Source organism: Somniosus microcephalus, chromosome 29 (assembly GCF_052327205.1).
Source record: "Somniosus microcephalus isolate GS21.2 chromosome 29, FLI_Smic_1.0, whole genome shotgun sequence".
Taxonomy (NCBI): Eukaryota; Metazoa; Chordata; class Chondrichthyes; order Squaliformes; family Somniosidae; genus Somniosus; species Somniosus microcephalus.
Window position 1 is genome coordinate 22,191,706 of NC_141015.1, and position 16,921 is coordinate 22,208,626.

General features: G+C 44.6%; 1 protein-coding gene across 7 annotated transcripts in view; it reads right to left on the minus strand.

Annotated features, from left to right (window-relative positions):
* Positions 1-16,921, minus strand: part of ptpn20 (protein tyrosine phosphatase non-receptor type 20) — a 505,217-nt gene that overhangs the window by 188,485 nt on the left and 299,811 nt on the right. For all 7 annotated transcript variants that reach the window (XM_085970355.1, XM_085970356.1, XM_085970357.1 and 4 more), the window contains 3 exons: positions 13,803-13,904; positions 8,183-8,276; positions 5,242-5,327 (listed from right to left, as the gene is read on the minus strand). In XM_085970355.1, the coding sequence (XP_085826481.1) occupies positions 5,242-5,327; positions 8,183-8,276; positions 13,803-13,904 (282 nt within the window). The remainder of the gene's footprint in view (positions 1-5,241; positions 5,328-8,182; positions 8,277-13,802; positions 13,905-16,921) is intronic.

Consider the following 16,921-nt stretch of genomic DNA (forward strand, 5'->3'; position numbering starts at 1 on the left):
AGGCTGTACACGGGATAGAGTCATAGAGTTATACAGCACAGAAAGAGGCCCTTCGGTCCATCGTGTCTGCGCCGACCATCAGGCCCTGTCTATTCTAATCCCATTTTCCAGCACTTGGTCCGTAGCCTTGTATGCTATGGCGTTTCAAGTGCTCATCTAAATGCTTCTTGAATGTTGTGAGGGTTCCTGCCTCTACCACCCTTTCAGGCAGTGAGTTCCAGATTCCAACCACCCTCTGGTTGAAAAAGTTTTCCCTCAAATCCCCTTTAAACCTCCTGCCCCTTATCTTGAAACTATGCCCCCTGGTTATTGACCCCTCTACTATGGGGAAAAGTTCCTTTCTATCTACCCTATCTATGCCCCTCATAATTTTGTACACCTCAATCAGGTCCCCCCTCAGCCTTCTCTGCTCGAAGGAAAACAACCCCAGCCTGTCCAGTCTCTCTTCATAGCTGAAATGCTCCAGCCCAGGTAACATCCTGGTGAATCTCCCCTGCACCCTCTCCAATGCAATCACATCCTTCCTATAGTGTGGCGACCAAAACTGCACACAGTATTCCAGTTGTGGCCTAACTAGCGTTTTGTACAGCTCCATTATAACCTCCCTGCCCTTATATTCTATGCTTTGGCTAATGAAGGCAAGTATCCCATATGCCTTTTTAACCACCTTATCTACCTGTCCTGCTGCCTCCTTAGTGGATTGGGATACATTTCTATTCATTCCTGGCAATAGTATTTTACAGATGGTTGCGGTTATGAGTCAATATTGCTTTACATATACCAATTAAATTGAAAATAATCTTTTTAACATATTTAGCATTATAGAAGCACCATTTTTTAAAACATATTTCACAGTCAGATGAATAGACAAAGAGAAGCAGCACCTCCCCCAAGCAAGCACGTGGCCATTCCTCTTGCTGTAGAAATTTCCCTGGCAAAATCTGTTTCTCACCTCTTATCCTAATGGGGTTGGGTCTAGTTAGACACAAACATTTGATAGAGATTATTATAAATCTCATCATTATAAAGAATCTACTCATGAAATAACACTGGACGGCCAGCTGGTGGCGCCGTCCAAGGAGTATAAATACTTGGGCGTCGGCCCAGCTTGTCCAGGGACATTTTGTAAGACAGGAACTAGTGAAGTACAACTAGACCTCCATGTTCTGAAACAAGTTGATTAAAGCCTTGCTTTATGCTCAAACCAAGTGCGTAGTGAGTTTTATTACATCGGAGATTATATGCTGGCAGCTAGTCTAATGCGTCTCGTCCTCAGTGCCTGTGTGTGTTAGATGGCAGCAGTGCTGGGGATGATGCCGAATGTCTTTCCATTTATCGATGCACCCAGTGGGAAACCTGGTTCATGCATGTTAGCCTCACTCGAGTTTTTTGTCTCAGAAATATTGAAATGAATTTTAATAGAGTAATAGCAGAGATTTTTTATTTAAATTCTTAATTTAATTGGAACATTTTCTTGTGGCCACTCACGTTAGGCTAATCTTACAGGGGCCTTCATGGGAGGAGATTTTTTTTGGGAAGGTGCAGATTTTGGGCCATCAGGAGCAATCTACATCGCGTAGCTCCAGTGTCCCCCAGAGTTATATGTCTTGTGTCAGCTGTTGGTAGCACTCAGCCATGATCTTATTGAATGGCGGAACAGGCTCGAGGGGCTAAATGGCCTACTCCTATCCCTATGTTCCGATGATCCACTCTCACCTCTGGGTCAGAACGCTGTAGGCTCAAGTCCCACTCCAGAGACTCGAGCACAAAAACCTAGGCTGACACTCCCAGTGCAGTACTGAGGGAGCGCTGCACTGTCGGAGGTGCCGTCTTTCGGATGAGATGTTAAACCAAGGCCCCGTCTGCTCTCTCAGGTGGACGTAAAAGATCCCGTGGCACTATTTGAAGATCAGGGGAGTCTCCCCGGTGTCCTGCCCAACATTTATCCCTCAAACAACATCACTAAAACAGATTATCTGGTCATTATCACGTTGCTGTTTGTGGGGCTTTACGCAAATTGACTGCCGTGTTTCCTACATTACAACAGTGACTACACTTCAAAAGTACTTCATTGGCTGTAAAGCGCTTTGGGACATCCTGAGGTTGTGAAAGGCACTATATAAACACAAGACTTTCTTTTCTTTTTACCTCTAAAAATTGCCCGTAGGTGTGAGTTGCGAAACCTTGTCATCATTAAGCTCTGCTGCGGCTATTGTTCAATGCTGCTTTCAAGTAATTCATCCCTATGCTTCTTCAGCGCTACAACCCTCCGAGAACTCTGCATTCCTCCAATTCTGGCTTCTTGTGCCTCCTTGATTTCCTTCGTCCCACCATCGGTGGCCGTGCCTTCAGCTGCCTGGGCCCCAAGCTCTGGAATTCCCTGCCTAAACCTCTCCGCCACTCTACATCTCTCTCCTCCTTTAAGACGCTCCTTAAAACCTACCTCTTTGACCAAACATTTGGTCACCTGCCCTAATATCTCCTTATGTGACTCGGTGTCACATTTTGTTTGATAACGCTCCTGTGAAGCACCTTGGGTCATTTTACTACGTTAAGGGTGCTATATAAATGGAAGTTGTTGCTGCTGTTGATCATGATTACAAGAATTCTTTAAGAAACATTTAATGTGGTGTGTCGACACCAAAGACTGGCCAATGAATCATTTTCAATTACTGGGCAGATAATGTAACATTTTTTAATAGCAATTCCCAGATGCTTGATGGACTACATTTCAAATTTATTCAATGTACAGTGGTGCTGCACCACCATTAATGACACTTAATCATCGCAATGTGTGTCTGAATTAGGATGGCACACAAATGTATGCAAATTTATGCATGATAAACTGTCTGTTGGGGTTTATTTTAAACATGAAATTTCATAATAAAAGTCAGCAATATTTAGCAATTTGTTACACAGTCATGGTAAATAAACTTGCTGTCATCAAATTTTTATTACATTTTGCATAGAGAATAAAAATCATCGATCTATTTCTTTGGTTACGAACAAGAGCATTGTTGAGATTTAAATAAACAAAATGGTATTTATTTATGTAATTTGAAAGCACCTTGCATCAATATAGAGAGAGCTCATTAATATTCATTATTATGCAGATCGGCATATTTAGCATGCAAATTTAACCGAATTAAGCTACAGCCTCCTAGAAAGCTATTTGAATACACAACATAAACTGAGTCACAGCAGGCTCAGGTGAATGCTGAAATATCTGCCCGTGAATTGCTTTATGATTTTCATTTAGTTTTGGTTGATTGTGTTCTGTATGGGCAGAGGGATAACATTCCCTGGTGTTTTTATGAATGTTTCCAGCAGGTCTTATGATGGGTTACACGAACAATCGCCGCCGCACATTCCCAGAGGGCTTGTCGCGTACAGAGAGGTCTCGCAATACGTTTTAGGAGGAGGAAGAATAGTGAATGCTGAACAGCAGGGGGAAAAGTGAAAGTGAAAAGTTTCAGGTGGGAGGGAGCAAAGGCACGATTGAAGAAGAGGGTTTTAAGCAAAGAGGGCAGTGGCAAGGTGGAGGGATCCATGGAGGGAGCCGCATAGGGCAGGGACATAGTGGCTCAAATAGCAACCACCAATTTTGGAGCGGAGGGAGTGAGAACTAAGGAGCAACTCATTAGGAGTCACTTAACACAATAAAGCCCTTACACAGAAGCTAATCGCATGCTATACAGCGCTTCATATACAATGAGTTGCAGTCACTGTAGGAGAATGTAGCATTCATTTAACAACAAGTGAGATGAATAACCAGATAATTGGTTTTGTGATGGTGTTGTTTGAAGGAGGAATGTTGGACAGGACAGCAGGTCCCAAACCCACGACCTCTACCACCTAGAAGGACAAGGGCAGCAGACGCATGGGAACGCTAGCACCTCCAAGTTCCCCTCCAAGTCACACACCATCCTGACTTGGAAATATATCGCCGTTCCTTCATTGTCGCTGGGTTAAAATGCTGGAACTCCCTACCTAACAGCACTGTGGGAGCACCTTCACCACACGGACTGCAGCGGCTCAAGAAGGCGGCTCACCACCACCTTCTCAAGGGCAACTAGGGATGGGCAATAAATGCTGGCCTTGCCAGCGATGCCCACATCCCGTGAATTAATAATAAAAAAAAACACTGGGAGAACTTCCTGCTCTTCTTCAAATAGCCTCTTTAATATTCATGTGAACAGGTGGACAGAGCCTCAATTTAATCTCAGATTTGTTTCAGAATGAACACCTATTATCCCCAAGATGCTGGGACCTGGTTTGTGGCCCATTGTGTTCTGTTTATTGAGAAACCGAGCTGATGGGATGAGGCCCATAGTGCAAGACGTAGGAGAGAAGATAAAGTAACTAGAAGAAGCAGTGGTTAGGTAACCTAAGCTTGAAATTTAAACCTGCCGACAGTGCAGGTGCCCAGTAATTCAGTATGAGCCATGATTACTAAACTATAAATATAGTTCCCCTGCCCATGCATCAAGCCTTAACCCTTCCCAATCTAGGGAGCTCCTCTATGAACAAAGGCCTGGAATACACTCTGTGCTTTTATAGCTAAGAGAGGTGGTAATAAAGGTGTGTGGAGATGGACAGTTGAATATCCAAAGCATTCCCCATGCATCTTGTGAGTCACGGAGATTTCTGCTGCTCACTGACCACCAGCATGCTATTGAACAATACGAGGGTGGATGTTTCAGGAGAGCATTCTCACAGAACTTGGTGTGGCTCACTTTGAGGTAGGCCGGTTGCCATGGTTTCCAAAAATATTCAGTGCTGCACTCAGACTCTGACCACTGCTACAAACAATCAGCAGATACCAGGGTCTCTTCTCATTTGACTGATGAGATTCAGTATTAATTTGTGAAAAAAAAATAACCCCACACTCAGGCAATTAGGATGGGACAATGGATTGAGTCCGGGCCGGACTGTTGGGATGAAAGTTTCTCTTGGCGATGCAGTCCACTTAGCTACACTACCATTGCTTAGGAAAAACCAATCACAAGTTGTCTTGCACTGGCCCAATTTTGTTTACTTCGGTTTTTTCTTCTTCCATTTCAGTTCTGGTCTCACTCTGAGAGAGCTAGCACAGTGTTGTGAGAAACACGGTGACTTATCAATCAGTCAATATTCCAGTGAGGGATTTTTTTAACCTGTTGTTGATGCTGACTGAAAGAATTTCAATTTGTTACTGGATGCAGTGGGCCGACAGGGTGGCAGGGGCAGGGAGGAACGTACCTGACCGGTGTCCTTCACACGCTCAATCGCTTGCTTATGAGTGATACCCTGCAAACTGACTCCATCCACCTCCTGCAGACGATCGCCTGTCAAACCGAAAAAAGAAGTCAGGATTGGCGTGACCTTATTTATTTTGCAATGACAAAGCACTGCAACAGGAGCTCCTTTGTATCTTTTAACTCAAAACCAAAAGGCAGAATCAACCAGTATTAAGCTGCAGTCCCCAGCCGATACCTCGTAATTAATGGTTCGGCCCATTTTTTTTTGTAGATAACAAAAAAAGGGGTAGAAATTTGTCTGGGCAGCGCACGCCTGAACTGAGAGGCCCGAAATTGGGACTCCGACCTCAGCTAAATTATGTGGGTGAGCTGCCAGGGCCTGTGGGGCCTCCACAAGCAATTCGGCCTTCAGATGGATTATACTTTGGATCAGAGGCCTCAGCTAAGTCCCAGGATGGGGTGAGGAAGGCAACGGGCCTGGTTTACAAATAACAGGCTGCAGATTAAAAACAAAACAAAGGGTTGTTTCTCCCTTCCCGAGTGTCAAAAAGCAATTGACACTTTATCGATCACTCCTTCGAAAAAATGATCTGGTTGTGAATCAAATTCGGACTGGAAGTTTACAGGAGTCATGACGGACACAAGGTTCCCCGATGTTTACAGGGGAGGTGGGGAGGGTGCGGGGGGGGGGGTGCTGCGGGAGGCTGAAAATGACCGAAGAATCCAGCAAAGCCGGAGACGTGGAGGTCCTGCTGACCTCCTTATCGTTTTCTTGCTCCGTTTCCCGTTCGGCCGCCGGTCGGAAGGACGGCCTGGCCGGCGGGAACACCAGAGGCAGGAGGACAAAACCAGGCATACTTGGGGATGGACCCCGACAATCGGGAGTGTGGGGTGTGGGGGAAGATCGGCCAACGTGGTGGGGCGGAGAGGGGACACATCAGGGCTAACGTGTGGTGGGGGGGGAGGGGGGAGAGGCTGGCGATTGGGAGGAGGGAGACTGAAGGTTTCCTTGAGGGGCCGGGGGGAGTCGGGGGGGAGGAGGCGGAGAGCACTCCTGCTCCTCCTGGCCCACAGGGAGTGCTGAAACAGCCACCTCCCTTTCACTGCCGGGTTTCCAGACCCCTGGGAAACCTGCACATCAGCAGTGAATTTTAAATCGGGCTCCCAATTGCACTGTGGAGCCTGATTTAAATATGTTAATGAGTTTTCCCGCCTCTCCATGTCCATCCTCTCCTCTTGAGCATCCCTGATTATAATCGCTCAACCTTTAGTGGCTGTGCTTTCTGTTGCCAGGCCCTAAGCTCTGGAATTCCCTGCCTAAACCTCTCCACCTCGCTACTTCTCTTTCCTCCTTTAAGACGCTTCTTAAAACCTACCTCTTTGACCAAGCTTTTGGTGACCTGCCCTAATTTATCCTTATGTGGCTCGGTGTCAATTTGTTTGTCTTTTAATACTCCTGTGAAGCGCCTTGGGACGTTTTACTACGTTAAAGGCGCTATATAAATACATTGTTGTTGTTGACACTCGGACGTACTGATATCCACAGCTGTAAAAAAGATGGTGGGCGGGTGCATGGCTTGTTGGGGATGTGTTCCCCATATTTTAGTCTTTAACCTCCCCCCCCCGCCCCGCACCCGACCCTCTCCTGCCTGTTGCGAGGGGATTAATATCTGCTGGAGAGGCGGTGGGGGATGGGGTTGTCTATAGAGCCAGATAAGGTTGAAGAGCGGAGATGTGGAAATGGATAGAAAATCTGTCATTTTGTGTGACTACAGGAAACTTTCTGGTATCCGGCACGGACGGGACCAAGCTGGTGCCGGTCTATCAACAATGCCGGAGAATCGAGTGCTATAGTTAAAACATACGGAGCTTCTGAGCTCCGTATCAAGCAACAAACCCTGTTGCTTAGCAACAGCTTCAAAACAATCAGCACAGCTTGCAAGCGTCTCTGTAGCTTAGCAACAGCTTCAGTTAGACGCTTGCACAGCCAGAAATGAGTAAAAAAAGTAACTAAAAGTAAAAAAAGTTATCTGAGCCGACTCCTGAATTTTGCCGGTTAACCGACATTTCCGGTTATTTAGTGGCCGGTTAATCGAAAGTTTCCTGTACCTTTGGAGACCAGGGAGTGTTTACATAAATCTTTCCCCGAGGAGATTAAATGGCTGGAGCAATTCCATGATGAGGTGGATTGTAAACAGTCCATGGAAAGAGCACCTTGATCACTGAATGGGCTTTTCTTATCCAATTTTTTTCCCATGTTATTATCACGTTGCCAATCAAATCTGGGCTGTACATTTATTATGCTTCCATTATGCTTTTTTAACAAATGTTGCATTCATCAAGGTGAGTGGCACTGGTGCTGAGAAATAGAACACCTTCCATCTGAGGCACCCGGTGTCAGTATCAGGCCCCTCTCAGATCAGGTATTGCATGGGAAGATACAGTGTAAATCTCCTTCTACTCTGACCCAATAAAATGCCTCGGTCTCAAACTGAGAGTCCTGCCCCTACCTGCCACTGTGCCCTCATTCAGTTTCACACATCAGCTCTCCTTTGGCTTCAATACAGGGCGATTGGTATCTAATGAAGGACAGTTTTGTGCTGTGGGTCTGTGCCTACTTAGAAATGGATTCAGATTACCCAAACTCATTTTATGGGGGACTTTTACAGCCAAAAGACAGCGGAGACTTTCATTCCATCAGCCTGGATTTGAACGCAGGTTCCAGTGGTGAAAGGCCAGAATTTGACCCCCAGTTCATACAGTCATTCTAATACAACTAATGCAACAGGTATCATGTCTCCCAGACCTCGCCAGAGTGCCCAAAGTGCAGGTGTTGGAGAACATCTGTTGGAGCAGGCCACTGTGGGGAAACTAGCCTCTAGAATGGTCACCTATATTCTTGAGTGATTCACACCTTTTCATTTCCTGAACCCCCTCCCTACCTTTCCTGATGTGGCCATCAAGGTCTGCGGCTCCTCCAGGTATGACCGCCTTCACGTAGATCCCACCGTTCTTCACACTGGTGTTCACACCTCCCTACAGAGCACAAGAGAACATGCTTAAAAAAGGACTCTTCCCTTTGAAGAGTTTTACATCCATCATATGCTTCCTCCTTAACTCCAGAATGTCAGAACAAGGAAGCCAACAAATCATCTCCCTGGCATTATTAGGTGATAAATCATCTCAATGAAGGAGAAAGCTCAGTTTGATGTTCATTGCCATTTGTCCTTTACTAATGTTAAAATATTTCATCAATTCATTATATCGATTGGAATTTAAGAAACTGCACCGAGCCTTCCAATCAGTATCTTCAGTTGGGTCTTCTTTCACTGGTTAGACACTCTCCAACCTTGTTCCGATGTTCCTTTGGGATAATTCTGTTGGCCTGTTCCAGCGTGATTCCCGTCTTGATCTAGCACGTTCCTGTTTTTTTGCCGCAACTCTCACCTGGAGTTGGCAAAAACGCATCGTATCATGAGCTGAATTTATCTGAAAATCAACCTCCATCGCTTTGAATGGATTGAACTGCGAGAAAGCCCTTTTTTTAAATCAAGGCATTAAAGGCAGGTAAAAGGAGTTGAGGTGCCGATCTTATTTAATGTTGGACCAGACGCGAGAGGCTGAATGGTCTACTCCTGTTCCCAACTTGCATCGATGTAGTGTCTTATCATGTCCAAAAGCAAATCATCTCTTTTGGATGAGTTGTTAACTATGGTGTCATCACTATGGTGCGGGCAAACGCAGCAGTCAAGTTGCACACAGCAAGATCCCATTTGCAGCAAATAAAGTGAATGATTGGTTAATCTGTTTGATTTCTTGTGTGGTGTTGGTTAAAGAAGGAGTGTTGCCCAGGACACTGGGGGAGGACTCCCCCCTCAATCTCAAATAATGCCGTGGGACCTTTTACGTCTACCTGAACAAGCAGACGGGGCCTGAGTTTAACATTTATCCAAAAGATGGCACCTCCAAAAGTGCAGCACTCCTTCAGCACTTTACTAACACATCAGCCTAGCCTAGGGGGCTGATCTTCATTGCTCCTGAATGAGCTCAGCAATGCAATCAGCAGTTCATAAGTTCCAACACACAGCATGACAAACATAGATGAAGTCTAAACATTCTAGCAATTTTTTCTCTTTGATATCATTATTAATACTTTTCTATTATTGAATTCACATCACAATGACACATTGTGAGAGGCAGACGGCCTGGGAAATACAACGATCACACGAGCACAATGTACTTCTACAGTTGACAATCAAGTGTAGTGCCAGAACCATGTTGGGAGGCTTTGCATTGCGTGTTATACTTGACGTGGGAGAACTTGGATCTGCCACTGGATGCAAAGCGGAAAATGTTCCATTTCCCAGCAATGTTCTCCCTCCCTGCACAAATGCACAAAGATAAATAACAAATATGTATAAGATCTTACGTACATCAACACAGCTCGTCAAATTGCTTTGACTATGCAGGCAACACAGTTTGTTGACTGTAACAGGGGAAGCAATGCTTTTATTTCTATCAGTGCAAAAATACGACAGTTTAAAATTTCAAATAAACAGGTTAAGATAACATCATAATAGCGAACAGGGTAACACTGATGTTTTGCTGTATTAGACCTGCCTTGCTGTTGTTTGGTTTTGAATTATTACTTCTATGAAGCCTTTGAAACCGCTGCTTATAAAACAGTCCGAATACACCAGGGCACTGAAGAGAGGGTTGCAGGAAGACTGGGATACTCAGGTGATAGAAAGCAGAGGCGGCTAGCCAGCTCTTTAATTCTATCTTGATATTTATTTGTTAATAGAATAATTCAGAAGCAAGCAGTAGATAACAGGGTCTTCAGACTCTTCTGGACAAAACTGTAAACACAGTTATTATATATAGAGAGAAAGAGAGAGAGAACAAAGCATTCTTAGTAATAACTGATACAAATCAACAATTGCAACACTACCTCATCTTTCATCTCTCCCCGTCTCATTTTTCTTTCCCTCGCTTTCTTCCCCTATCCACTTCGTACAACCTTTCGGATTTTGTTTTATGTACCCAACTCCACCCCCCGCACCCCCCCCCCCAACCCCTGCTGACTACCCCCACCCGAGATGAGAGGAGTCACAACTCCATCCGCGTACAGCCTGTTTTTCACGTAGGGTTTCCAATGATACTTCTTCAAATAAGTATGTGTTTAATTTGCCATGTGACATAGAAACATAGAAAAATAGGAGCAGGAGTCGGCCATTCGGCCCTTCGAGCCTGCTCCGCCATTCAACATGATCATGGCTGATCCTCTATCTCAATACCATATTCCCGCTCTCTCCCCATACCCCTTGATGCCTTTTGTGTCTAGAAATCTATCTATCTCCTCCTTAAATATATTCAGTGACTTGGCCTCCACAGCCTCTGTGGTAGAGAATTCCACAGGTTCACCACCCTCTGAGTGAAGAAATTTCTCCTAATCTCAGTCCTAAATGTCCTACCCCGTATCCTGAGACTGTGACCCCTCGTTCTAGACCCTCCAGCCAGGGGAAACATCCTCCCTGCGTCCAGTCTGTCTAGCCCTGTCAGAATTTTATACGTTTCAATGAGATCCCCTCTCATTTTTCTAAACTCTAGTGAATACAGGCCTAGTTGACCCAATCTCTCCTCATACGACAGTCCTGCCATCCCAGGAATCAGTCTGGTGAACCTTCGCTGCACTCCCTCTATGGCAAGTATATCCTTTCTTAGGTAAGGAGACCAAAACTACACACAGTACTCCAGGTGTGGTCTCACCAAGGCCCTGTATAACTGTAGTAAGACATCCTTGCTCCTGTACTCAAATCCTGTTGCAATGAAGGCCAACATACCATTTACCTTCCTAACTGCTTGCTGCACCTGCATGTTTGCTTTCAGTGACTGGTGTACAAGGACACCCAGGTCCCTTTGTACATCAGCATTTCCCAATCTAATACCATTTAAACCTTTCATTGGATCTGGTACAAGCTTATATAAAAATGTTTTAAAAATACCTTAATTCTAATCTGTGTAATATTTATTTCTAACCACTTTCCCTTTAGAATTTATGTTCATTTTATTTCTGTAATCTATTTACTGATGGTTCTAACCCCCAAGCCAGCAGGATTGCTAATTCGCTCATACTGAATACATGATACTGATATGAAACTGGCCAGCCCCTTCAAGGTAATGCCATTGGGGTAAATTTTGAGAGGCCCCACATTGCCAACAAGGCCTCGCCCTCAGCCAACACATAGCGGAAAACCGTGGGCAGTGCACCAGCACTGACTGCTTGCAACGCCCACCAATATAGCAGAGCCTCTCAAAATTTAACCGACCGAGTATGACTGTAGCTGGTATCATTCTTTATCGCAAAGGGGAGGAAGTTATGCTTCAGTTGTATAGAATGTTGGTCAGAGCCCGTCTGGAGTCACTGTGTTCAGCTTTGGGCACCAGACCTCAGGAAGGATATATTGGCCTTGGAGAGAGTGCAGCGCAGATTCACCAGGTGATACCGGGGCTTAAAGGGTTAAATTATAAGGACAGGTGGCTTGTATTCCACTGAGTTCAGAATATCTGATCCTGATAGGGTGATCTGATCAAGGTGTTTAAAATTAGAATCATAGAATGGTTACAGCACAGGAGGCCATTCGGCCCGTCGAGCCCGTGCCGGCTCTCTGCAAGAGCACTTCAGCTAGTCCCACTCCTCCCGCCCTTTTCCTGTAGCTCTGCCAATCTTTTTTCCTTCAGGTACTTATCCAACTCCCTTTTGAAAGCCACAATTGAATCTGCCTCCACCACCCTTTCAGGCAGCGCATTCCAGATCCTAAACACTCGCTGCGTAAAAAAGTTTTTCCTCATGTCGCCTTTGGTTCGTCTGCCAATCACCTTAAATCTGTGTCCTCTGGTTCGCGACCCTTCCGTCAATGGGAACAGTTTCTCTCTATCTACTCTGTTTAGACCCCTCATGATTTTGAACACCTCTATCAAATCTCCTCTCAACCTTCTCTGCTCTAAGGAGAACAAGCCCAGCTTCTCCAGTCTATCCACATAACTGAAGTCCCTCATCCCTGGATCCATTCTCATAAATCTTTTCTGCACCCTTGCTAAGGCCTTCACATCCTTCCTAAAGTGCGGTGCCCAGAATTGGACACAATACTCCAGTTGAGGCTGAACCAGTGTTTTATAAAGGTTCATCATAACTTCCTTGCTTTTGTTCTCTATGCCTCTATTTATGAACCATGGTGTGGAGATGCCGGAGTTGGACTGGGGTGGACAAATGTAAGAAGTCACACAACACCAGGTTATAGTCCAACAGTTTTATTTGAAATCAGAAGCTGTCTGTTTTTTGTTTTTCATACAGACCCCAGCATCTGCAACATTTGACCCCTTGTGATCCCACCTCATGTTCTTTGATGTAATGTTTTCCTGACTAACCTGTTTGGACACCATTCACACCTTTGATCGCTGTGATTATCTCTCTGCCGAGGTGTGATAAATGGCAGTTAGAAAGATTACCTGTAAACATCTGACATTATTCTCTGACTATATAAGCTGTGTCTTTATGCATCTCTCCACTTCACCTGACGAAGGAGCAGCGCTCCGAAAGCTTGTGATTTCAAATAAAACTGTTGGACTATAACCTGGTGTTGTGTGACTTCTTACATCTATTTATGAAGCCCAGGATCCCGTATGCTTTTTTAACCGCTACCTCAACCTGCCCTGCCATCTTCAACGATTTGTACTAATATACCCCCAGGTCTTTCTGTTCATGCACCCTCTTTATGATTGCACCCTTTAGTTTATATTGCCTCTCCTCGTTCTTCCTACCAAAATCTATCACTTCGCACTTTTCTGTGTTTTTTAAAGGAATTTTTAAAGGATATGATAGGGTCGATAGAAAGAAACTATTTCCTCTAATGGGAGAGTCCAGAACAAGGGGGCATAATCTTAAAATTAGAGTTAAGTCATTTAGGAGTGAAATCAGGAAACACTTTCTCATCGAAAGGGTAATGAAAATCTGGAACGCTCTCCACAAAAGGCTATGGATGGTGGGACATTTGGAGCTTTCACGACTGAGAGTGATAGATTTTTGTTTGGTAAGGGGATCAATGGATATGGAGCAAAGGCGGGTAAATAGAGTTGAGATGCAGATCAGCCATGATCTAATTGAATGGCGGAGCAGACTCGAGGGGCTGAATGGTCTACTCCTGTTCCTAATAGTCCCGTATTCCTATTCTTCAAATATTCATCCTGGCTTCACAGAGACCTCATTGACCGCAGCTCAGAGGAAATTCCCGGCCTAAGCGTCCTCGGCGACATCTCTTGGGCTGACATCAGAAGCAGAGAAGACAAGTTAAATCAAGGAGCAGTAATAAGTTGGCACCAAAATTGTGGTTTAAAGGACCTAGCTGGTAAGAGAAAGGAAGACTGAGAGAAGTGAGAAGTTGCAGAGTTTGAATGTCCTGGGAAAGAACGTGTTTGCAGTGTCCGTGCCTTTTCAAATTCCATGATCACAATTATGAATATTTAGCATAATCGTCAGTGGCAAGTAAACATTTTAACACTTACTGTGACGCTAACTCCAAGGCTTCCATCTATTTTAGCCAGCTCCACATAGTATCTGTCTCCTGCTTTTAGGTCTTGTCCTGTTGGCAAAGTTTCACTTCCATCCTGTCAATCAAATCACAAAGTACTGATTGTGATATTCTGTCAGATCCCAAACCATTTATTCTCTATAAGTTTAAAAAGTCACGGAGTTGCATATTCGCTATATAGTATACGCTAAGGATTTTGTTAATGGTTGACATTTGCCATGAGTTGCCTCCAACCTGGGCTACACTTTAAAGTCACAAGGGTGAAATTGGTCTATGCCAGCAGCACTTAATGTGTCAGCCGTGGCTCAGTGGGTAGCACTCTCGCCTCTGAGTCAGAAGATTGTGGGTTCAAGTCCCACTCCAGAGACTTGAGCACAAAATCTAGGCTGACACTCCCAGTGCAGTGCTGAGGGAATGCTACACTGTCAGAGGAGCTGTCTTTCGGATGAGATGTTAAACCAAGGCCCTGTCTGCTCTCTCAGGTGGACATAAAAGATCCCATGGCACTATTTTGAAGAAGAGCAGGTAAGCTCTCCTCGGTGTCCTGGCCAATATTTATCCCTCAACCAACATCACTGAAAGATATGGATTACTTGGTCATTATCACATTTTTAAAATGCTCAGTTGAAATGGGTTCACTCCCTTATTTAGTTCAAAAGTTTAAAATCTTGAATAAAAACATTTTGTTATCAAACTGTGCACTCACTGGACATAAGTTCAATGTCAGTTACGAGGCTTGAATTATCTGTTAATTTGTACAGGAAACTTTGTGCTATCCGGCACCGACGGGACCGAGCTGTTGCCGTCCCATCAAAACTGCCGGACACACCAGCGTTAATGTTGAAACATACGGAGATTTTGAGCTCCGTATCTGGCAACAAACCCTGTTGCTTAGCAACAGCTTCTAAACAGTCGGCCGTACCTTGCAAGCGTCTCTGTAGCTTAGCAACAGCTTCAGCGAGACCTTGCAGAGCTTGACTGTTGAGAAAAAAGCAACGAAAAGAAAAAAAACCTAACGAAACGGCTCCTGATTTTTGCCGGTGGCTCGAGCATTCCGGACAGTTAACCTCCGGATAAACCAAAGTTTCCTGTAGAATCATTCAGTACCTCTATCCACAGTTAGGTAATGGGAAAATTGCTCCCATAGTCCCACAGACATGAAAACAGCAAACCCTGGTAACTTATCGTGTTTGGTTTGTTTGTAGAGCATAAGAAGTCGTTCTGACGAAAGGTCTTCGACCTGAAACGTTGACTCTATTTCTCTCTCCACGGATGCTGCCTGGCCTGCTGAGTTTTTCCAGCATTTTGTGTTGTTATTTCTCTTTATTTACTCTATCTAAACCCTTCATGATTTTAAACACCTCTATCAAATCTCTTAGCCTTCTCTGCTCCACGGAGAACAACCCCAGCTTCTCCAGTCTATCCATGTAACTGTAATCCCTCATCCCTGGAACCATTTGGTGGAAACGGTGACATAGTGGTTATGTTACTGGACTAGTAATCCAGTAAATCTCGACTAATAAGTGGGAGACTTGAGTTCAAATCCCACGATAGCAGCTGCGGAATTTAAATTCAGTTAATTAAATAAATGTGGAATAAAAAGCTAGTAATGGTGACCATAAAACTATTGGATTGTCATAAAAACCCATATGGTCCTTTAGGGCAGGAAATCTGCTGTTATGATTATGATCTGGCTTATATGTGACTTCAGACCCACTGTGGTTGACTCTTAACTGTTCTTTGAAATGGCCTAGCAAGCCACTCAGTTGTCAAGAAGGAATTCCTCTGGACAATGTCCGAGGCCCAACCACCTTCTCAAGGGCAATTAGGGATGGACAATAACGGATGGCTTTGCCAGTGACGCTCACATCCCGTGAATGAATAAAGAAAACAATTCTAGTAAATCTCTTCTCTACCCTCTCTCCAAAGCCTTCATGCCCTTCCTAAAGTGTGGTGCCCAGAATTGGACACATGTGTGCACCTAGCGATGCACGAGCCCAAAAATAAAATAAAGGGAGAAAATCGCAGACAAGTTTATGTTTCCGGTGCGAACCTAGACCAAACTGGTCTGCTGTTACAAGATCACCTGTAGCATGCAAGAGGTGCCATTTACATTCCATGTCTGGATAATCACGGTGCTTTATAAATGAAAGGAAATTCAACACATTTGCCCCGTTTTGAGGAGAAAGATTATCGTTCTTTCTCCTGCTCCACGTCACTGTTTGAAATGCTTGCGCTTTGAATACCAGTGCAAGGAAGAGATGTCCCATTCTGGTGATGATGTGCTGGCTGACCGCAGATTGCCTGTGTAATGTCCTGAAGTAACTATACAAAAGAATTTAGATTTGTATAGCGCCTTTCACAGCCAATTATGTACTTTTGAAGTGTCGTCACTTGTTACGCAGGGAAATGTGGTAGCCAATTTGAGCAAAGCAAGGCCCTGCAAACAGCAATGAGATAAATTACCAGAGAATCTGTTTACAACGGTGTACAACCAAAGTATATAAGTCCATTTGATTCCACAGAGGGGAACACGTTCAGCAGCAGTGGGATTTAAGAGGATCTGACCAGCAGTAAGTGTGTTGAAGCTTATTCTGTATTTAGATGAGACGTGAAACCGAGGCCCCGACTGCTCTCTCAGGTGGACGTAAAAGATCCCATGGCACTATTTCGAAGAAGAGCAGGGGAGTTATCCCCGGTGCCCGGGCCAATATTTATCCCTCAACCAACATCACTAAAACAGATTATCTGGTCATTAACACATTGCTGTTTGGGGGAGCTTGCTGTGCGCAATTTGGCTGCCGCATTTCCTACATTGCAACAGTGCCTACACTTCAAAAAGTACTTCATTGGCTGTAAAGCGCTTTGGGACATGAGGTCGTGAAAGACGCTATATAAATGCAAGTCTTTCTTTCTTTAGGTGACTCCTGCCTCAGCACGAGACTGAGCTAGGCCATTAGACTGTACATACACACCACCAGAATGTGACAGCAACAACTTGTATTTACATAGCGCCTTTAACGTAGTAAAGCGTCCCAAGGCACTTCACAGGAGCGTTATTGAACAAATTTTGACACCGAGCCACGTAAGGAG